At 45.1% G+C, this 22739-nt stretch overlaps 4 protein-coding genes across 8 annotated transcripts; 3 read left to right on the top strand and 1 right to left on the bottom strand.

Annotated features, from left to right (window-relative positions):
* Positions 1 to 48: 48 nt before the first annotated feature.
* On the top strand, positions 49 to 4564 carry xrcc3 (X-ray repair complementing defective repair in Chinese hamster cells 3). Of its 2 annotated transcripts, none has more exons than XM_058612806.1 (8): positions 49 to 191; positions 494 to 590; positions 696 to 829; positions 902 to 1114; positions 2685 to 2839; positions 2914 to 3126; positions 3217 to 3251; positions 3595 to 4564. In XM_058612806.1, exons 2-8 carry the CDS (start codon positions 529 to 531, stop codon positions 3830 to 3832), a joined length of 1050 nt encoding a protein of 349 aa, XP_058468789.1. In that variant the 5' UTR covers positions 49 to 191; positions 494 to 528; the 3' UTR covers positions 3833 to 4564. The 2 variants fall into 2 exon arrangements, with proteins under 2 accessions (XP_058468789.1, XP_058468790.1); XM_058612807.1 differs by having other exon boundaries at positions 52 to 191; positions 494 to 583; positions 692 to 829.
* A 122-nt stretch (positions 4565 to 4686) lies between these two features.
* LOC131443293 (protein Z-dependent protease inhibitor-like) lies at positions 4687 to 7687 on the top strand. The gene is made up of 6 exons (XM_058612804.1): positions 4687 to 4829; positions 5435 to 5741; positions 5812 to 6090; positions 6298 to 6571; positions 6703 to 6850; positions 7021 to 7687. Exons 2-6 carry the CDS (start codon positions 5450 to 5452, stop codon positions 7207 to 7209), a joined length of 1182 nt encoding a protein of 393 aa, XP_058468787.1. The 5' UTR covers positions 4687 to 4829; positions 5435 to 5449; the 3' UTR covers positions 7210 to 7687.
* A 167-nt stretch (positions 7688 to 7854) lies between these two features.
* On the bottom strand, positions 7855 to 16138 carry ppp4r4 (protein phosphatase 4, regulatory subunit 4). 2 transcript variants are annotated; one of them, XM_058612771.1, is made up of 25 exons: positions 15772 to 16138; positions 15395 to 15468; positions 15212 to 15314; positions 14984 to 15131; positions 14836 to 14909; positions 14627 to 14733; positions 14436 to 14543; positions 14243 to 14364; positions 14046 to 14168; positions 13819 to 13961; positions 13605 to 13724; positions 13382 to 13459; positions 11872 to 11943; positions 11623 to 11796; positions 11415 to 11520; positions 10788 to 10935; positions 10555 to 10699; positions 10385 to 10423; positions 10230 to 10301; positions 10104 to 10161; positions 9960 to 10043; positions 9798 to 9885; positions 8640 to 8683; positions 8258 to 8564; positions 7855 to 8042 (listed from the first exon to the last, which is right to left on the bottom strand). In XM_058612771.1, exons 1-25 carry the CDS (start codon positions 15853 to 15855, stop codon positions 7997 to 7999), a joined length of 2667 nt encoding a protein of 888 aa, XP_058468754.1. In that variant the 5' UTR covers positions 15856 to 16138; the 3' UTR covers positions 7855 to 7996. The 2 variants fall into 2 exon arrangements, with proteins under 2 accessions (XP_058468754.1, XP_058468755.1); XM_058612772.1 differs by having other exon boundaries at positions 9960 to 10028.
* Positions 15254 to 21797, top strand: LOC131443290 (ankyrin repeat and SOCS box protein 2-like). Of its 3 annotated transcripts, none has more exons than XM_058612777.1 (10): positions 15254 to 15274; positions 17527 to 17781; positions 18174 to 18284; positions 18370 to 18539; positions 18706 to 18861; positions 19313 to 19558; positions 19898 to 20069; positions 20371 to 20938; positions 21017 to 21170; positions 21259 to 21797. In XM_058612777.1, the coding sequence occupies exons 2-10, from the start codon at positions 17540 to 17542 to the stop codon at positions 21399 to 21401; spliced, it is 1962 nt and encodes a 653-aa protein (XP_058468760.1). In that variant the 5' UTR covers positions 15254 to 15274; positions 17527 to 17539; the 3' UTR covers positions 21402 to 21797. The 3 variants fall into 3 exon arrangements, with proteins under 3 accessions (XP_058468760.1, XP_058468761.1, XP_058468759.1); XM_058612778.1 differs by lacking the exon at positions 15254 to 15274 and adding an exon at positions 16496 to 16544 and having other exon boundaries at positions 21017 to 21166; XM_058612776.1 differs by lacking the exon at positions 15254 to 15274 and adding an exon at positions 16497 to 16544.
* Positions 21798 to 22739: the final 942 nt, after the last annotated feature.

Raw genomic sequence — 22739 nt, 5'->3', positions numbered from 1 at the left:
AAACCGGCTCCATTCTCCCCCTTATCCTTGGAAATGGTTCCTCCCGTCGCACATTGATGACGTGTCTTATTGAGGCGCGTTAGCTGGTGGAGATCAGCGAGTTTGCTTTCCCACACCAAACTTCACAGAGAAAATCAGTGATTTCAGCTGGCGGCGACACAGGAGCTGCTGGTCTACTGCTGCCTCGTGTCGTAAGTTTGTGTCACGGAGTTAAGTCTTAATGAAATATTTCAAAATAAGACATTAGAACTTAGTGATGGAGTTCGCAGTGCATCAACAATTCCTGTGTGCTGTGGTGTTAAAATCACTGATTTTCTCTATGGGGTTTGGTGTGGGAGCGTGAGTGGTTTACAAACTTCAGTTTCCCTTTGGACAAGACTAACAGTGAGATAAAGACGCGAACGTGTGACGTAGACTTTATTACACGAGTGTTTTTATGTGACTAAATTGTGCTCACGCAGTCACTTAATCTTGTCATTTGGTGCATTTACAGCAGGGGGACACTGTGGACATGTTTTCAGTGTGGACATGAAGTTGGATGACCTGGAGCTGGAGCCAAGGATCACAGCAGCCGTGAGGAGAGGTCAGAGGTCAGATGATGACATCATCTGAAAGATTACTCACACTCAAAAATCACAATTTTTAAACAATGTATTGGTCCAGGTGCATGTAGCATTTGATCTCTCTGCAGCTAGGTTTTCGTCTGTCAGCGAGGTTTTTGGTGTTTCTGTCTTGGACCTGCAGAGATTCACAGGTTTGTCCCGCGCTGACGTCCAGCAGCTGACTGCTGCTGCCGCCGCCAGCTGTAGACGACGCCCCCCAGTCCCAGGTTAGTGCTTTCTGATTGGATGTAATGGTGTGATGTCAGTTAGGGTTAACCGGTGTGTTGTTGCTCGTTCAGCTTTGCTCCTCCATCGCGGCGAGTGTGGTGGGTTGGCATCGGGCCTCAGACTCGCTGTGGGTTGTCCTGTACTAGACGAGCTGCTAAGAGGGGGTCTGCCTGTGGGGGGCGTCACTGAGCTGTCTGGAGAGAGTGGAGCAGGAAAGACTCAGCTGGCTCTGCAGCTCTGTCTGTGTGTACAGTTTCCCACCCAGCACGGAGGACTGAACTCAGGTCAGTCACTTCCTCTTACAACGCTGCCCCCTGGCTGTTCTTTTAATGCATTACACTTACATTGGTTTCTTCACGTGTCCAAAGTTTTTTCTGTTTCTAAGCAACCAACATGTGGTCTTTGTGTACAGGTGTTATAGTTCAATAACCTTGTGTCCCATACTTCTTCTTCTTACTAAATATAAATATTGACATTTTGCGGGATTAGCATTGTTTTGCGTGTTTGGCCACATGTTTATATGTAATCTCTAATCTCATTGCATAAATAAAAATAAAGTCACATCACATTTGGGTAGAGTTGCACGATACCCATGGTACCACACGGTGCCAAATCGTAACGGTTCCTACTATACTAGAAATTCTACACGACGGTACTACTGTCGATTACTATACTACCGGTGCCAGTTTCCACTACATAGCCTCTCGGCTTCTCACTGCATGCTCCTCCCTTGTAAAAAAAAAAAAAAAAAGCCACATGACAACTACTGCAACCGAACTACACAGCAGCTGAATGATTGGCTGTTTGCCTGTTACTGGTGACGTCCGGGGATTTGATAGGCTGTTTCTGCATGCTGGGTCCACCCGTCTGTTAGCTGATTGGCTGTTGGTGTGTGTTTCTCCATGAAGACAGCTCCGCTTCAAAACAAACAACAAGCTACACTTCTGTGTCACCCAGACACGTGCAGGGCTAACAGTCACAAACACGAGACAACACACTCACCGTGGCAGAAGCACTGGGCCTGAGCGCCGAGTCGTCAGTGGCACCACTAACTTTGCTCAAAGAACCAAACTCCAAAAGTCACATTTGGAACTATTTTGGCTTTAAACAAGGCACAGACGGTAAAGGCCGTCCACTGTGCAGGCGCTGCCACCAAGCTACACATCCAACCTCATAAAACCCCTGCAGTGTCTCACACACACTTATATGTGGAATACCAGGTTAGTATTGGCTAATATTAGGCTATATGCTCCGTGTACAGGCTGAGGAATGAAGAGTTAAAGGATTTCAAAGTATAAACACATAGAAAATGCATCAAAATAGAGTTTTCACAGAGAATCACTTCCTGTTTATTGTATTTTGTTGTCTATGGTTTATTATGTTGGAGAAGAAGCATTATTGTCAAATAGATTTTTTTAAAAGACAGGTTGATTATTTATATGTTAAACATAAATGTGCAAAGGAAACTGAATGATTATTTACATTATACATTATTACATTATTATTTACATATTACATTTTATATGTAATATATATATATATATATATATATATATACGTGTTTATCATGCACCAAACAACATAAGTAATTAATAAGTATTTATAACTTGTACAAATACATTGCAGTATATAAAAATAATAATAAAAAAAGGCTGCAGTATCGCGATAATACCCGGAACTGTGATACTTTGTCTGGTATTGTATCGTGGTTATTCCTTTTGGTATCATGACAACTCTACATTTGGGGTGAGATCACTTTTATTGTGGGCGCAGCCAAGTTGAGATGCTGGATGTTTAAAGGTGTGGCTTGCAGACAGCACAGAGAGGAGGAGTCACTGTGAGTGTGTTTAACAGGAGCCGTTTACATCTGTACTGAGGACACGTTTCCCATGAGACGTCTACGTCAGCTGATCACAGAACAGCCCCGCCTCCGCACCGACGTCCCTCCCTCGCTGATCAGCAGCCTTTGCTTCACTGACCACATCTACATCGAGCACGCCGCCGACCTGGTTTGTTGTCATCGCTGCCCTCTGGTGGTTACACACGTGTGTTCATGCGTCTCTGAACCGTCTGTCTCTCTCAGGACTCTCTGAGTGTGTGTCTGTCTCGCCGTGTCCCCCTGCTGTTGGCTCGCGGTCTGGTCCGACTCGTGGTCGTAGATTCGGTGGCGGCTCTGTTCAGGGCGGAGTTTCAGGCTGATGATTGGCTGCAGAGGAACAAACAGCTGCTCGCCCTCGCTGCCACACTGCAACACCTGAGCGACGAGTTCAACACACCTGTGCTGTGCATCAACCAGGTGTGTGTGTGTGTGTGTGTGTGTTCATCTGTTGAAGATCAATAATGTGTATTATTGATTATTGTTGATCGTGTGTGTCTGTGTTTTCAGGTCACAGATGTTTTTAACTCGTCAGACAGACTGAGGTAAACCTCACATCTTAATATGCATACTCGTGTGTACTCGTGTGTACTTGGCGAGTATGTACTCCAGTGGTACTTCCCAAGTATGCAAGTACATCCTTCACTCTGCTCCCCCTCTTCCTTCCTCTTCCTTCCTCACCCTGTCTCCCTCCTTTTCTTTCCATCCTCCTCTCACTCTTCAGTTCCTCCCTTTCTCAGTTCCTTCCTTCCTTCCTTCCTCTCTGGTCCTTACTTCCTTCCCTTTCTTCCTTCCTCTCTGGTCCTTCCCTCTTTCCTCTCTGGTCCTTGCTTCAGTTCCTTGCTTTCTTGCTCTCCTCCTCACGTTTGTTTTTCTCTCCATCCTCAGTCCTGTGATGTCACAGGTGTCACCTGCTCTGGGTTTGGCGTGGGCCAATCAGCTGATGGTCCGGCTGATGTTGCTGCGGCTCCAGGGCGTGGTTGCCCAGGGCGACCAGAGAAGCGCCCTCCGGAGGTTAGAGGTGGTGTTTGCCCCTCACCTGGACAAAGACGGACGAGATGCCGCCGTGTGGAGGGAGGGAGTGAGAGGAGTGTGTGTGTGTGAACAAAGGACATCATGTCAATAAACAGGAAGTGGACAAAAGTACATGGACAACTTCACTGAGCTGAACACACACATACATACATGTTTACAAGTCAAACAGGGACCTGAGCCTTGAGCGACGTCTACCTATCAAACAGGGACCTGAGCCTTGAGCGACGTCTACCTTTCAAACAGGGACCTGAGCCTTGAGCGACGTTTACCTATCAAACAGGGACCTGAGCCTTGAGTGACGTCTACCTATCAAACAGGGACCTGAGCCTTGAGCGACGTTTACCTATCAAACAGGGACCTGAGCCTTGAGCGACGTTTACCTATCAAACAGGGACCTGAAAGTGTCTGCAGCCATTCTCACCTACTGTGTGAAGCCGTAGAAATGATCATTTAACTTTAACATTTAAGTTTTTCTCTGAGATACAAATATTAAATGATCATGGCCACCGGAAAGAATAAAACAATGTTTATTTTCAAATTAGAAGTAACTTGGCTGCATGCACTAATCATTAGCAGCAACATTGACTTAAGAAAAACATTTTAAGACTTGATTCAAATGTAATGGGCTGTTGGTACAAGATATAAGTCATATATGTCTTTTTCTGTACTATAGGAGTGTGAATGTCGCTCCTCACCATTTAACAGGGGAGTCGTGTCCACCTTTAAACTGTGCATAACAGGAAGCTGCATCTCCAACACGCACACATGCACATATTCTTTCAAAATAAAGGTATAAGAACAGAATATTTGCACTAAAACAAAAGTCACGTGAGACGTTTGATGATTTATTATTTTGTTTTTTTTAAATTAACTTTGGGGCAAAAAAAACAAACTAAAGTTTAATTTGATTCGGCTTTGTTTCTCTTTTCAGAATAAAGCGAGTTTAACTTTGACAAGACAAAACCGGAAGTATTTGCACCATTTCCGGTATTGATCGCCGCGCGAGCATCTTGACGACGATGATGATGATGATCCAGTGAATGTTCAGCCCGAGACAAAGCGATCGTTGAACAAACGTCGGAAAACAGGTCAGTGGTGTTTGTTTATTGCTGACAGGTGACGTCATCATCATCGTCGACGACGACAACAACAACAACGTGCAGCGCATTGATTTTAGAAATGATTTTAGATGATCGCGCCCGAGCGCCCTCTATGGACGACCCGCCACTGACTATGACGTCATCAACAACAACAGTCAGATCAGTGATTATCTTTAATCTGAACTCACATTATTGAGAATTAAAACAATCGCAAATCTGCTTTTAATCATTAATCATTTCAGCTTCCATCACCATGGCGACCTGTTGCCGCTGGAAACACTTTAACTTCAGTTAGAATCTTAATGTTTGACTGTGTTTCTATAGTCATGAAATAGTGTGTGTCATCATTAATGAAAGGATGAATGAGTGATTGACACTGTATCAAATGTAATCGAGTTCATTTATTCACTCCTCTTCACATAAATGTCATGTGTTTATATTTCTGCACACTGGATTCAAATGCAGGCTGTGCTGGTTGTTTACCCGTTGCCATGGTGAATAACTCATGCTGATCAGCTGTTTGATGAACTTGCTTCTGAACCAGGACTTCAGTGAAGCATGTGTTGAACACTCACTTCCTGTCTTGTCCACAGGGAGGCAGTGTGACCATGACTTCCTCCTCCACACTCCCATGCATCCTGGTCCTCCTCGCTGTCGTGAGCCCAGGGTTGTCCCACACAGACACCGCGGGGTCAGTGGAGGATCTGACCTACAGGATGTCAGACTTTGGCACGCGCGTGTTCCGCTCTGTCGCCCGCCGCACCGATGACAACGTCTTCCTGTCGCCCTTCACGCTGAGCGCTGCACTGACGGCGCTGCTGAGCGCCACCGACGGGCCGACCCAGGACCAGCTGCTCCGAGGACTCGGCCTGTCCGGACTGGAACCGCGGACCATAGCAGGTAGGTGGCACTCTGAGGGGCGGAGTCAGAGCACAGACGATGTTCTGCTTCTCAAAGTTCTGTCCGTCAGATCTGATCCAGGCGCTGCAGAACAACAAACCGGACAACCTCCGCCACGGCGTGGCCGTCTTCCCCGCCCAGGACGTCCACGTGTCCTCGTCCTACTTAGACCTGGTCCAGACAAAGTTCAGTGGAACTGTCCAGAACGTGGCCTTCACGTCACCAGAGGAAGCCGCTCACATCATCAATCGCTGGGCCCAGGACCAGACGGAAGACCAGGACCAGGAACTGGTTTCTAACCTGGACTCACAGACACAGCTGCTGCTCGCAGCGGTCGCCTCCTACAAGGGTACGACTGACCTTTGACCTGAGGGAGAGGGCGTGGCTAAACCATCTAACATGGTTTCAATCAAACCAGATTTAGAACAGTTTTTGACCTCTGACCTCTCTGCCAGGAAACCTTTATTCAACGTGGAGTCAGAATATACATTTAAATGTGTGTGTGTGTGTGTGTGTGACGTCGCCGTTGAAATAAACTCTGTCACATTTCTTTCAGCTCACTTCAGTCCAGCCTTCAACGCGTCGCTGTCTCAGGAAGAGCGTTTCTACGTGGACAGCTATCACGTCGTCATGGTTACCATGATGACCAGGGCTGGTAAGTACTTCCTGGCGTACGACCGCTCCCTGAGCGTGGGCGTTCTGAAGTTGGCGATGACGAACGGCGCTGCCATGTTGGTCGTGCTGCCTGACGAGGGCGTGGACGTGGTGTCAGTGGAAGAAGACGTGACGGCGGCCAAGATTCAGGCCTGGATTCAACAACTGAAGAAGACGTAAGACTTAACAACCTGGTTTCCATGGAAACAGCCCAGTCACATTCACACTTCACTTGCTGCTGTGCACAGAGGATCTGATTTATTATTATGATAATGATTATGAAATAGTTGTTTTATTTTCTAAACAGGAAGTTGGAGGTGCAGCTTCCACGCTTCCTGTTAGAGCGTTCGTACTCACTGAAGGACGTCCTCCAGAGTTTGGACATCACTCAGGTGTTTGACCACGATGCTGACATGACCAACATGGGCGGAGTCAAAGGACCAAGACTCACGCAGGTGAGTCAAACTGTCACTCTCTCACTTACCTGGTTAACCCTGGTTAAGCCTGTGTATGAATATATTGATATATATTCATATATATGAATATATTTATATTTCAAAAATGTACATTTTTTTGTTTTCACTGTAAAAAAAACCTCATTTATCCAAAATGACTTCATTTCCAGGTTTTCCATAAATCCGTTATCTCCGTTGACGAGCGCAGTAATGATGTCACTGCAGAGGGCGGAGACATTGTGTTCTCGACTCCGCCCCCTCGACTGACCATCAACAGACCCTTTGTTGTGGTGGTCTACCAGGAGACCACAGGCAGTCTGCTGTGCGTGGGCCGAGTGCTCGATCCCACCAACAAGTAGTAACACCTGTTCAACAGAGGGGGCGCTAAGCCACGCCCACCAGAGCTGTGATCATGTGACATGCTCTGAGGTTTTACGCTCTAGCACCACCCTCAGGTCAACATTCACAGCTATCCGTGTTTACTTATGTTAGTGCATGTTCACTTAACTCGTATAGCAGAGACAGTTTAACGCCCCCTACAGACAGTTTAACGTCCCCTTCAGACAGTGTATCGCCCCCTACAGGAGGAATAATGACAACGTTGTTATTGTGATAATGCTATTGTAACATGTGAGTCGTAATAGAACTGTGTTTATGTCATTGCACTGATATACACATGTATGTATATGTATATACATGTATATGTATGTATACACATAGATATATATATATATACATGTATATGTACATACACGTGTGTGTATATATATATATATGTGTGTGTACATATACACATATATCTATATCTCTATAATAAACTGCTAAAACTAAAACAAATACTGAGATCTTTGTGTCATCACATATTTACACTGTATCAAGTCAACAATGGCGCCCTCTGCTGGACAGTGGTGGGTAATCCCCATCGACTGACAGCAGCAGCAGTGCATGCTGGGAAAAAGGCGACAGCCTGACCAATCACAGCGGCCAATAAGAACACAGCAACAGTTTGAAAGTGTGGATTTTACTGAACCAATCAGAACACACCATGCTCCATAAATACAAATAGTCTGTGTAAGTCCTGTTGCATTCTGGGTAATGTCCCAAAACTGCCTCCTTGCTGCTGATTGGCTAATAATGACATCATCTTCACTCTTGTCCCGACTGGACGCAGAAAGACTTTGACTTCCTGTGTCTGAAAGAAGAAAAAGAATTGTGTTAAAGCTAAAAGAAGCTAATCTGGGTTTCAGCTAACACACATACTCTATGTAAACAAGGACTAAAGGGTGCGCTGTGGGCTCAATCCAGGTCCTGGGGACCCTCCCTCTGAATCAGGGAAACATGAGTGTCCCCAGGACCAGGATTTAGACCCTGACCCAGTTAAAACCAGGTTTGACAGATAGAACTCACACCGACAGTTTCCTAGACTGACTGTCTTTAACACCACAGCCACGCTCCATTGTTCTGCTGCGTTGGTCCAAGGTTCTGGTCCTGTAGTCCAAGGCAGTGGTCCTGTGGTCCAAAGTACTGGTTCTGTGGTCTACTAAACCAGTTCTATGGTCCAGCACATTTGTTCTGCGGTCTGTCTTACAGCTTCCATGGTCTTTGGAGCTGGTTCTGTTTTCCAGGAGGCTGCTGGTGTTGCTGCAGATCAGGAAGGGCATGGACGTGGTCGACTGTGATGTCAGAGTGAAGTGGGCGGTCCTTAAGGAGTCATCTATAAAACACCGTAGGTGATGAAACAGTGAGTGTGAAGATGTTTCACAGGTTTTGCTGAGTAGCACAGACGTACCGTTCAGAACTGATCCAGATGAACTGCTGAACTCTTTGATCTTCCTGAAACAACATCAAGCACATGGTTGTTGTTACGCAGCGTATGTTCTCATGTTGTCTGTATGTTATCATGTTCTCTGTATGGTCTCATGTTCTATGTTCTCAGTATGTTCTTAGTAAGTTCTCATGTTGTCTGTATGTTCTCATGTTCTCTGTATTTTCTCAGTATGTTCTATGTTCTCAGTATGTTCTCATGTTCTTAGTATGTTCTCATGTTTTCAGTATGATCTCTGTATGGTCTCATGTTCTCTGTATGTTCTCATGTTCTCTGTATGTTCTCTTGTATGTTATGTTCTCATGTATGTTCTCTGTATGTTCTTTGTTCTATGTTCTCATGTTCTTAGTCTGTTCTCGTGTTCTTAGTATGTGCTCATGTTCTCTGTATGGTCTCATGTTCTATGTTCTCAGTATGTTCTCATGTTCTTAGTATGTTCTTGTGTTCTTAGTATGTTCTCATGTTCTCTGTATGTTCTCATGCATGTTATCAGTATGTTCTCTGTATGTTCTCATGTTCTTAGTATGTTCTTGTGTTCTTAGTGTGTTCTCAGTATGTTCTCATGTTCTCTGTGTGTTCTCATGTTCTCTGTATGTGTTCTATATGTTCTCGTGTTCTCTGTATGTTCTCAGTATGCTTCTCTGTATGTTATAATGTATGTTCTCATGTTCTATGTTCTCAGTATGTTCTGTAAGTTTTCTGTATGTTCTCATACAGAAACATACAGCGAACATACATGTTCGCTGTATGTTCTCAGTATGTGTATGTTCTCATGTTCTCAGTATGTTCTCATTTATGTTCTCATGTTCTCTGTATGTTCTCATGTTCTCTATATGTTCTCTGTATGTTCTCATTTTCACTGTATGTTCTCAGTATGTTCTCTGTATGTTTATGTTCTCTGTTCCTTGTGTCTCCACTGGCAGTCATGATTTTACTGAGAGTCAGTCTCTGGGGCTCAGTCTGGTTCTCAGCTGCAGGGGGCGCTCACAGCACAGTCAGTAACTCATAAACCACCTTTAGATTCCATCTCTGATCTAGAAACAGCACCAGACTCACATTCGAGGAAAAAAGTTTACCAAAGACCATAGTCTGAACCCTGACACAGTGACATCACTCACTCACATGGCTCTTTCTGCGTTGGTGGGTTTGGATGTGGACTGACTGCTGAGCGATCGACTCCGTGTCAGTTTTGCTTTTCTCATCTCGTTTCCTGTAAGAAGAGACATCACTGTGTCAACTGCTCCAACGCTCTTTCTCACTGACCTTCAGGGATGTTTGACTCACCGGCTCCTGAAGAGGACACGGACACAGATGTGGACTTGACTGCAGACAGACGGGTCTTACCATCCTTCCCTGTCAAACACACATCTTTACTGATGACTGTCACATCTGCACACATCACAACAAAAAGCAAAGTGATGGACTCACATTTCCTCTCCGCATGCTTCTCAGGGTTCCTCCCACCACTCTGATGTTCCAGCTGTTCCTGATCACGGAGGAAACGCAGTTTCACTTACGATTCTGATGATTCAGAAGCATCACGTTCACACTCACCATCTCTAGCAGCAAAAGCTCCTCCTTCTCCTTCTTCTCATCCAGGAAGTCCTTCTCCTGCCTCCTATGACACTGACCACAGATCATAGATTATAAACCACAGATTATAGACAGATAACATTTGACTAGTTTAACCTGGTTATCAAAATACCTACCGGCTCTGTGAGGTCCAGTTTGTCTAATTCCAACACTGTCTGAAATAAGTGATGAACACAGTTAATCCATCCCACACCTCCTCTAAAACATTACTCGTTCATACTGTTTATAGTCTAATCTAAGGTGATGTGGTCTCAGGTCTCAGGTCTCAGGAGGTCTCAGGTGTTACCTTGCGGATGGTCGCCACCACATCTTTGTCTTTCTCTCTGCAGAGAAGTTTCTGAACGCAGAAGTCCAGCTGCTGCAGCAGTTGTCTATCTGTCGGGAGGCGAAGCGATGAACGTAACCGTGGCAACAACTGGCACAGCTTGTACCTGGCGGATGTGTGAATAGACAGACAGGTATTTCATGATTGGCAGGTACATGAAGCTGTCTCACTGAACAGAACTCTGACAGAAATACCTGACGTTGGCAACCGGGTCATGGACCAGCTCCAATGCAGGAACCAGGAAGTGTTTGTTGAAGAATTTTTTGGAGAAAATCTCAGTGGCTGTTTCACAAACGTCAAGAAACCTAAGACGGCTCCAGTAGCTGCGACCTTGAGCCAGATCTGAGGAACACAATGAACCAGAGTGAGTTGCGTCACATCCAGGAAGAGGTTATAATATGTGTCATGGTTTTATCTTTGTCCAAAATGTTCTACCACGTTTCCACATGACAGGTTCTGGTGTTTACTACTATTACCTGTCATGTTCTCCATCCATTTTCTACTTTATCAATTTTACCCTCCCCATGAGGGCTGCAGGGGGCGCTGGAGCCAATCCTACTGGTGTGTTCTCGTGGTGTGTTTTTGTGTTTAAAGGTGTGTTCTTGTGTTTACTCGGTGTGTTCTCATGTTTACTGGTGTGTTCTTGTGTTTACTGGTGTGTTCTTGTGTTTAAAGGTGTGTTCTCACATATCATTTTACTGCAGGTCACTAGTGTGGTGCAGATTTTCATCATGTTCCACTAACATGTTGTTTGATTTATCTGAATAAATGCCATACATGACTGAGGTTCCCTGTCATTCTCAGGATCATGTGAGTCTAACCTTTAATCAATCGATGGATCATTTCCTGGCGCTGCTCCTGTTTGCGATTGTAGCGAAGGAAAGTGCAGAATGTCCGAGCCGCCTCCTTCTGAACAGGCAACACCTTCTGTAACAATGACAATGAGACGAGTGTTCACCAGTTTCATGTTTTTTATGTAGTTTGTGGCGTCACATGTTTGTGCTGTTTGTGGTATCACGTGATGCGAACGTTGGAGGTGAGGATGATAAAGATTCGAGCAGAAAAGTTCTGGTGCAGCACTTCTCCGGGCAGCAGTCGAGCGAGGCAGCTGTAACGCTGCAGCAGCTTCTCATGGAGCCGCCAACGCAGAGAACCTCCAACCTTGTGTTCGGCTGCTAGCAGAGCTGACAGCAGCTCAGAGAACTGACAAAGAACACGTGAAACCAAGATCAGAGAGGGAACTGGAAGGTAAAGGAAAAGCTAAGCTTGTTATCTCACCTTGTTGTTGTCTTCTCTGGACAGAACGGCCTCCAGTGTTTCCTCCAAGTGAGTCATCAGAGCGTCCAGAACCTCAACAGTGACAAGAGAAGAGCGAGATCAAACATCATCTGAGGGCTGTTCCATGAAGAGAACCAGGTTAACAAGGTTTAATAGACTCCTTCACTTTTCTACTTGGTGTCTTTAACTTTGCTAAGGGAGCTGAAAGGTCAAATATAAGGTTAAGGCTTGTTTTATTTTCACCCTCATTGTTGCTATTTTTTCCAGGAACTGGTCTAAAAGTGGGCAACACAGTTGGTGTAGTGGTTAGCACTCTTGGCTTTTGCAGAAAGAAGACCCAGGTCTTTCTGTATCGAGTTCACATGTCACATGACCCTCTACATTAGGGTTTTTATCTCTATGTGTCCCTGTGATAAACTGGCGACCTGTCCAGGGTGTGACCCCGCCTTTTAGGGTGTGACCCTGCCTCTCGCCCTATGTCAGCTGAGATTGGCAGTAACCCTCATGTGGAGGATAAAGCGGCACAAGATTAATGGATGGTCTAAAAATGATTGTACTACTCGTCTTGAAACATGTTCCTTCCATTTGTTACATGTTTTGATGACGTGTGGTTGGGGACTAACAGTGAAGATCTGTTAGAGGACTGACAGTGAGGATCTGTTAGAAGACTGACAGTGAAGATCTGTTAGAGGACTGACAGTGAGGATCTGTTAGAGGATTGACATTGAAGATCTGTTAGAGGACTGACAGTGAGGATCTGTTAGAGGACTGACAGTGAGGATCTGTTAGAGGACTGACATTGAAGATCTGTTAGAGGACTGACAGTGAAGATCTGTTAGAGGACTGACAGTGAGGATCTGTTAGAGGATTGACATTGAAGATCTGTTAGAGGACTGACAGTGAAGATCTGTTAGAGGACTGACAGTGAGGATCTGTTAGAGGATTGACATTGAAGATCTGTTAGAGGACTGACAGTGAGGATCTGTTAGAGGACTGACAGTGAGGATCTGTTAGAGGATTGACATTGAAGATCTGTTAGAGGACTGACAGTGAGGATCTGTTAGAGGACTGACAGTGAGGATCTGTTAGAGGATTGACATTGAAGATCTGTTAGAGGACCGACAGTGAGGATCTGTTAGAGGATTGACATTGAAGACGTGTTAGAGGACTGACATTGAAGATCTGTTAGAGGACTGACAGTGAAGATCTGTTAGAGGACTGACAGTGAGGATCTGTTAGAGGACTGACAGTGAGGATCTGTTAGAGGACTGACAGGCAGGATCTGTTAGAGGACTGACAGTCAGGATCTGTTAGAGGACTGATAGTCAGGATCTGTTAGAGGACTGACAGTCAGGATCTGTTAGAGGACTGACAGGCAGGATCTGATAGAGGACTGATGAGTTGAGGTCAGTGATGAAGTCTATACTGTTAGCCAGGGATGAAGTGCTGGATCCTGTTATGTCAGACTCTTCACAAATAAAGTAACACAACACAACAATCATGAACTCACCTCCAGAACGTCATCCTGTAGCAGAACCACAAGCTCTTTGTGGAAAAGATGAACATTTGAGCGGAGCAGCTTTACCACCTGTAAGACGAGGACCACACCACATGACCTCATCAGAAAAACAGCTGCGTTCTTCTGTCTCTTAAAGGCTGTGTCTGAATTTCTCAATGAGAAACCGTTGAGCAGTTACTGATGATCAGATTAGATTTAAAACACATGATCTGACCTGGTGAAAGTTTGCTGCAGCACTTTGACGGACGCTGAACTCTGGGTCACAACAGAGAGTGGAGAAGGTTGTGTACAGTTCTGACAGGAAGGGAGCAGATTCACAAAACAGCACCATGGCCTACAGAGAGAGAGAGAGAGAGAGAGAGGGAGAGGGAGAGGGAGTCAGGAAAGACTGAAATCAAATCAACTCTGCTGAGTTGGTGGAAACTTACCGGTAAATTGTAACAGCAGTTGCAGCGAATTAGCTTTGACTCATTTACATCATTTGTTAAGTTTCTGTCAGTCTGAAGACCTGCGACACACAGAACTTTGAAGGTCTGCAGCATGGAAAACTTCTGCTCATCTGACAGAGAGCCTGAAAAACAGCAAGTCCTCAGACACGTCATCACAAACACATCAGGACACAAACGTTAACACAATCATGTGACCGACACCTCACCTGCCAGTCCACTGCAGAGCTTCCCAAACTGGAAAGACAAAGATGTTAAGACTGTGTCATCACCCTGTGACGACGCCTCACACACTGCCATCACCAGAGGGACTACGACATGGAGGCGGTCATCTGAGAGAGAAGGGGGCGGGGTGAAAGTGTGCACACATCTCACAGCTCCACTTATCCATCATGTGATCACTCACCGGTGTCAATCATGTCGATCAGGTTAATGATGGTGTCAAACGCAACGAGCCGCACACTGCCGTCCTCGTCTGCAGCGAGCTCCGTGAGTTCAGGCAGCACGTGTGTCTTGGTCTCGTCCACTCTGAAAGTACGGACGAGACGTTTGTTTTCATTTGATTTCTCTTTGTTTTTGTTTACTTGACGTGTGTTTACCCAGTCGCTCGGGCGATGCTTTCCAGCTGAGCGCACATACACACTCGCACCTCGGCCTCTACATCCTGACACAGAGACTGAGCCACTGGCAGAAGCTCCATCTTCACTCTGACATAGAAACACAGCTGTGTTACCAAGGCGACCACAGATCAGGAGTTAGCTGATCAGTAATCAATAGGAACGCAGCTCACGTGTGGGAATCAAACTTCGAGGCGACTTTTCCTAAAATACGACAGTTGGTCAGACGGGAGTGAAGAGAGAGAGACGCCTGAGGCTGAAGGAGGAGAGGATTCAGCACCTGCACACACACGCACGCACACACACACATACACAGGTGAGTCCTCGACTCATCAATAAATCAATCAATACAAATATCTCATCACAATATTCATCTCTCTACCTCCTGTTTGATTGTCTCCTTTGGTAAAGAGCTGACTGCAGACAGGAGCGTCTCCAACCAGGCCCCGCCCACCACTGAGGACAACACAGTTACAGTTAGTGTGTGTCTGTGGTTCAGGTGTGTGTGTGTGTGTGTGTGTGTGTGTTACCTGTGTCCCTGTGGTTCAGGTGCATCAGAACAGTCTTCAGGATGCAGTAAGTGTGTGTGTGGATCAGGATGATGTCGTCCTGTAGAATAGTTAAAAACGAGGCTGCAGCTGACAAATGGATTTCTGAGCCAGATCCGTTCAGGACGTCCTGAGTCACATAGACACTGTTGTTACAATTGTACCACACACACACCCACACACACGCACACACACAATGATGGTACACACCCGCACTTTGGGTACGACCCGACGAAAGGTCTCAGCTGGATTGTGGCGGACCAGACTTGGCAGGTTAGTGATGACACTCACTCTCTGAACCTCCTGACCTACACTGAAATTAAAGGCTCAGTCAGAAGAATTTCTGTGTGTGTGTGTGTGTGTGTGTGTATTTAAACAAGATGGAGGACTCACCTGAGCAAGTAAACAGCTCGTTCTATGTCGTTAAGATCTTCATCCACAGTGAGCTGATCGATCTCTTCAGCTGTCTGACACACACACACACACACACACACACACACACATCACAAACCATAAACATGTTTTCACTGTAACATGGCAGAATTTTATAATAACGTGAGTGTGTGACCAGATTTATGTACCACACACACACACACACGCGCACACACACACACAGAAACTGCGTCATGCTGCGCAGATCTCGGGTCTCCCTCTTCTGTGTGGAGGCTGTTCCTCTTCCTCACACTGACTCATCATCTTCATGATCATATGTACAGTACACACGTATGACGTGTGGAAGTGTGTGTGTGTGTGTGTGTGTGTGTAAATACCTTGAGGCTGCGGCGGATCGGTCTTTCTATAAAAACCAGGTCCTGCAGCTCCTCCAGCCCGAACATCACACTGTTCCCATTCATTCTGCAGCAGCGCGACCAGAACCGAGTCCTACACGGACCCCTGTCACTGACGAACACACTGATGCGGATCCGCTGCAGAGGAAATCTATAGATGATATGTTTATTCACCACGTCACAAATAAACCTTCATTGGTTCAAAAATGATTCCGTCATTAAAATGGCGTCAGTGATCGATATGATCTGCTCTTCAGTAGCGTCTAAAATACTCGTGAAGTTCAATAATCCATAATCACATCGACGAGCGGCTTCGCCAATCAAACGTGACGTCACAGAACGGAAGCGGAACCAAGATAAATGAAAGTCCCATTTTTACACTGTAAAAAAACCTGTGGTGTGCACGCGCACACTGTCATCACTTTTCTCTTCTTTAGAAACATTTTTAAATGTTTAGATGATCAACAATCAAACAAGGTTGTATGTCATGTTTAGACTTTGGTGAGGTTAGTCTAATCCTAATCCTGAACATCTGAGGTCATGATTATCTCACATGTGTGGATTAGGATTAGGATTAGGGTTAGGTTAAGTGGAGACCCTAAAGTGACAGGTGTGAAGCAGTCTTAAACATTAGGACTTTTATTTTGAAAGAAAGTTCATGTGTCTGTGACATTTGAGTGTTGAGGAGTCAGCTGCTGGATGTGCTAAAAATACACACACACACACACACACACACACACACACAGAACAGACGGGTAAGTTTGTTTGTTTGTTTGTTTGTTGTTGTTTACTTATCCGTTCACTTGTGTTTATCATGTGTTTGCTGTTTTTTGTATGAGTGTGTGAGTGAGTGGATTAAGATCACAGACGGAGTTCCAAATTTACAATCATCAAAACCTTGTGACACCAGTTTGTTCTCATTCAAATAAAACAACAAGAAGTTTTAAAATCTTTAATCTTTCACTTATTTGATCTGGTTATTGTTTTTTTCTGTCTACTGTACAGATTTACTTCCTGTTTGACTTTAAAGTGTGAGGGCAGTTTGCGCGCACATACACACGCCACACGCATACACGCCACCTGCCAAACACTTCCCCGTCCCGTTCTGCTTCTCTGCATCCGACACAAACACAACCATAATCTATTCCCCACAGTTCCATTAATCGACTCATCTCAGATTTACTTCCTGTTTGACTCTAAAGTGTCTCAGATTTACTTCCTGTTTGACTTTAAAGTGTCTCAGATTTACTTCCCGTTTGACTCCAAAGTGTCTCAGATTTACTTCCCGTTTGACTCCAAAGTGTCTCAGATTTACTTCCTGTTTGACTTTAAAGTGTCTCAGATTTACTTCCCGTTTGACTACAAAGTGTCTCAGATTTACTTCCTGTTTGACTTTAAAGTGTTTCAGATTTACTTCCTGTTTGACTTTAAAGTGTCTCAGATTTACTTCCTGTTTGACTTTAAAGTGTCTCAGATTTACTTCCCGTTTGACTCCAAAGTGTCTCAGATTTACTTCCTGTTTGACTTTAAAGTGTTTCAGATTTACTTCCTGTTTGACTCTAAAGTGTCTCAGATTTACTTCCTGTTTGACTCTAAAGTGTCTCAGATTTACTTCCTTTCAAAATGTGTCTCCACTTTTATTCATCACCACTTCATCTTGTTCTGTCACTTTACTCGGGAGTGACAGCTCATGTTTGGCCCCGCCTCTTTTGTTGTCTTTTGTTTGTTTTTCTTCAGGTCGTCCTCCATCATGGCGGCAGACCCCGGCGACGTTGATGATTATTCTCTCTACAGTGACATGAATGATGACCAACTGCTGCAGCTCGCCATCGAGCGCAGTCTGAGTGACACACGTCATAGCAACGGCAACACAACCAACAACAGTGTTGCATCCAGTGTGTCTGTGTCCAGACTTAGCTCCCATGATCCTCCAGTCCAGACAATGGTTTCCTACAGTTCTCCAAACCCTCCGAGTGCAAAACCACCAGATGTGTATGTCTCTCTCTCATGCACACAAACACACAGTTGATATTGATTTCCCACAATTCCTTGCAGCAGAAATATTTAAAGTGATGTTTGAATAGTTTGTGTGTGTTGTGTTGTGTAGTTGTTTAAATGTGTAGATGTGTGTTGTCCTCTCTTGTGTAGTTGTGCAGTTGTGTAGATGTGGGTTGTCCTCTCTTGTGAAGTTGTGTGTTGTGTAGATGTGTGTTGTCCTCTCTTGTGAAGTTGTGTGTGCAACACAGTGTTACACAACTACGTCCTAATGCACCCACTTTCCTTTGGGTGATGATGGACAGACAAACGTCAACGTCCCCCGTTGATGATGTCACACCTGTCATTGTGTGCTCTGATTGGTTGTTGTCTTGGTGACGTTGTGGCAGGGAGACATTTGATGGGACAGTCAGCTGCTTCATGACCGGCTCTGGGAAGAAAATGATGGCATATCGACGAGCAGATGGAACTCTAGTTTACATCACTCCAGCACCTGAAGAGTGAGTTCCCTTTAATCACCTGTACCTTCAGGTCAGGACAGATGAGGACAGATGAGGACAGATGTGTGATGTGTCATCCCTGCAGGGAGGAGGAGCCTCTGTTCAAAGCCATCCGTGTTGGAGATGTGAGCAGAGTGAAGTCACTACTAATGAGTCCAGGAGCAAACCTGATGCTGTCCAATAAACCCGACTGGCTCGCCCTCCACCAGGCGGCGTGGTATGGCCAACACAGCTGTCTGTCTGTCATTCTGTCAGGTACGTACAGCTGTCTGAGTGTCCTTCAGTGAGGTACCAACGTCCTAACACAGAAACACAGCTGTCAGTTGATAGTTGTGTTTCTGTGTTAGGATGTTGGCTGAGCTGAGCATGGACAATGTGTCCATGTGTCCATGTGTCCATGTGTCCATGTGTCCATGCTCAGCTCAGCCGGGGATGGTCAACAAGCAGACAGAAAATGGCGAGTCAGCACTGCTGGTCGCTGTCAGCAAAGTGGAGCTACGATGTGTTCAAGTGCTGCTGGAAAATGGAGCTGATCCTGACATCGCCAACAATGACAAAGAGACTCCACTGTTTAAAGGTAAAACTGAACATATGTTAACCAAGTCAATCAATCAATCAATCAATCAATCAGTTAAGACAAAAAAACACAGGATTTCCTTTGAAAAGGCATAAAAGAGTAAAAACTTTCCACTGAGTTTAACGATTCACTTTGGTTCATGTTTGGTTGTTGCTGATGTTTGTTTGTTGTTGGTGTTTGGTTGTTGCTAATGTGTGGTTGTTGTTGTTGTTGTTTGGATGTTGCTGATGTTTGGTTGTTGTTGGTGTTTGGTTGTTGCTGGTGTTTGGTTGTTGCTGATGTTTGGTTGTTGTTGGTGTTTGGTTGTTGCTGGTGTTTGGTTGTTGTTGGCGTTTGGTTGTTGCTGGTGTTTGGTTGTTGCTGGTGTTTGGTTGTTGCTGATGTTTGGTTGTTGTTGGCGTTTGGTTGTTGCTGGTGTTTGGTTGTTGCTGATGTTTTTTTTCCTCTGCAGCGTGTGAGATGAACAGTGCTGCGGCCGTGGCCATGTTGCTTAACCACGGCGCAGCAGTGAATGCTCGTTGTATTCTGGGATGGACTGCACTGCAACAAGCAGTGGTTTCAAACAACGTTGAGATCTGTGAGATGCTTTTGAAAGCTGGAGCCAAACACAACATCACCAACATTTATGGCATCTCACCAATATTCACTGCAGCTCAAACCGGGCGGATTGCCACTCTACGCTTCCTCCTGAAACACGGTAAAATCACTGGTCTCATGGTTTTACAGCTCACTGTGAGTCACTGAATATCATCTTTGATTGCTTTGTTACTTCTCTGAACTGCTGACCTCCACAGTTGAGGCCTTGCCTCCTTCAGATGCTGCATTTGCAGGCTGCGCTGACACTTGTCTCCTTTTTCATTTTGTTCTAAACGTACATGTCTAACAATCAGAGTAATAAGAATCTAAAAAAATGCTTTCAAATGGTGTCGATTAAGAAAAACAACAACATTCATTTCAGAGTTGGGGTTAAGTGATTACAGCTTTTTTAAATGTCCACCACACTCCTGACCTGTGATCCCTTGACTGTTGTCTGCAGGTGCAGACATTAACAGTCAGGCTGCAGACGGAGCCACTGCTCTGTACGAAGCTGCTAAAAACGGACACCAAGAAATTGTCGCGCTCCTCCTGTCACAAAACGCAGATGCCAACAAACCTGGAAAGACCGGACTTTTACCTCTTCACATCGCCGCCCAAACAGGAAGTGACACGTAGGCATGAGTGGATGATATTTGAATTACTTGTTGAGCAATGCGTGTTGGCTTATCTGAGCCAGTGAACTCTTGATATTATAACAAAGAGATGGGTAATTATTATTTTTTAATTTTTGTGAACTAACACCTAGAGATGCACCGAACATTCGGCCACTGAAACATTTCTTAGCATCTATTAAATGCTGGAAAGTCTCTCACTGACAGCGCAGATTATGAACTCCCTGCGACATTCACTTCACACCTGACACACCTGATCAAGCTTATATGTTCTAAATTCTGTGATGACTCTTTTCTCCAGTATTGTGTCCATGTTAATCCCAGTAACCAGTAAAGCCAGAGTCTGGCGGACTGGCATCAGCCCGCTCCACATGGCAGCTGAACGTAACCGTGACAACGTGTTGGAGGCTCTGATTGAAGCTGGCTTTGACGTGAACACTCAGCTGTCTGAAGAACGATCCAGGCTGTATGAGGACCGGCGCAGCACAGCGCTCTATTTTTCTGTCATAAATAACAACGTGGATGCCGTGCGCATGCTGCTGGAAGCTGGTGCCGACCCAAACCTAGACATGTTCAAGCCACTGATGTTGGCAGCGAGGCAGGGCTGCATCCAGACTGTGACCCTGCTGGTGGAGCATGGAGCCGACATCAACGCCTGTATCCCCACCCACCCTACCACCTTCCCGGCTGTCTTCATGTTCTCCATGAAGTACCTGCCCATGTTCAAGTACCTGCTTGACCATGGAGGCCACGCCCTCTCCTGCTTTGACTGTCTCTTTGGTAACCAACCTCATCCACCAATCAAACCCACCCGATCAGAGAGGGAACACCCACTCTACAGAGATACCCAGCTGAGGAGAGGTGTCCAGGTGATCAACCCTTCTACGATTGATTGATTTGTTGATTAATGAATGAATGGATTGATTGATTGATTGATTGATTGATAGTTCTGTGAGATGATCTCAGCACCCAGCATCTGTCGATGGGCGGGGCCAATCATCGATGTCCTATTGGACTATGTGGGTCATGTGACACTGTGCTCCCGTCTGTTGGAACACCTGGACAGTTACTCTGAGTGGAGCTCTATCAAAGAAAAGGCAGGTGTGTTCTGATCACCAGCTGATCATGTGTTTCTTCAATCAATAATATAGATGTCCTGATTGATGTTTGTTTGTTGTTCGTGTCTCAGCTTCACCGCGCTCCCTCATGCAGCTCTGCAGGCTCAACATTCTGCAGTTGGTTGGACAAAAGCGTTTGAAGAAACTGCCATTACCTGGAAGTTTGACCCGTTTCCTGCAACACAAGGAGGGAGTGATAGATGACGAGGAGTGACACAGAACCAACCCAGCGACTAGCATTGTTTGTGTGGGAGGAGTCGTATTTAAATGGACTGGCTTTGTGAGAGGATGATGGGAACCATGTCCTGCATGAAGACATGAACATGAGGACATGCTGTGAACAACAAATATGTCAAATCAACCTTAACAGTGTAATATTTTAGTGGTATTTTGATTTTCTGATCATTTATAACATAAAGAATTCATTAAATTTATGTTATTGAAAGCAAATTAAACATGTTAAATACTTTATAAATAAGATTAAATAAATACCTGTTTGGGAAGTTAAAGATATCTGAAAGTTTATTTACACTTTGTTAATGTGGAACTTTTAACCAACTGTATTTTTGCGAAAAATAAAACGAGTATATCACCTCATCGGTAACACTTTGTCAAAGTGTAGCTGTTGTTCTCTTTCATATTTCGTTCGATATCTCACTATGGGATGCACGCCCCTGCTGCAGCCCTCAGAAGCAACAATCTCATTACGCCGATCCTGATTGGCTGGTGAACGTGTCCGTCCGCCTCAGGTGGTCCCAACTACTATAAATACCGTATGCGGATGGCACCAGAGAGGAGAGGAGATGGAGGTCCCCGCGGTGGCGGCACTGGGGGCTAGCGTCAGCTGGGGCTCCCAGCTCGACCTGACCGTGGTCCGGTTGAGGAAGACGTCCTAGTATTGGGCTGTGGGGACGATGACGATGTCGCCTCGGAAATCCTCATATCAGAATAAGATAAGATAAGTTAGTCCTTTATTTGGTTAGGGTTAGGGTTCAGTGGGGAAATTTGCATTGTTACAGCAGCAAGACAGTAAAGATAAAGATAATAAGTAATAAACATGCATTACCAAAAAAGAAAATTACAATATACTAAGATATTAACACTAACACAAAAAATTATTCAAAAATAGAATGTTGAATGTACATTATAGACAGCAGAATATACACAGTATGGACTTGAAATTTACAGTATAAATATGTATAGGTATATTGCACTTGTGAAAATGTATAGTATATTGCACGTGGAAGGGAGGAATGAGGAGCCTGGTTATGTGTGGTCTACTGCGAGCAGTGTTTGTTGTACAGTCTAACAGCTGCAGGAAGGAACAACCTGCGATACCACTCCTTCAGACATTTAGGATGTTTCAGTCTGTTACTGAAGGAGCTGCCCAGTGCTGTGATGTTGTCCTGCAGGGGGTGGGAGAGATTGTCCATCAGAGATGATAGCTTGGTAGCCATTCTCCTCTCTCCCACCCCCTCCACTGGGTCAAGGGGACATCCAAGGACAGAGCTGGCTTTTTTAATCAGTCTGTCCAGCCTCTTCCTGTCTGCAG

The sequence above is a fragment of the Solea solea genome, chromosome 17, assembly GCF_958295425.1.
Source record: "Solea solea chromosome 17, fSolSol10.1, whole genome shotgun sequence".
Taxonomy (NCBI): Eukaryota; Metazoa; Chordata; class Actinopteri; order Pleuronectiformes; family Soleidae; genus Solea; species Solea solea.
This window is presented reverse-complemented; position numbering and strand designations above follow the sequence as displayed.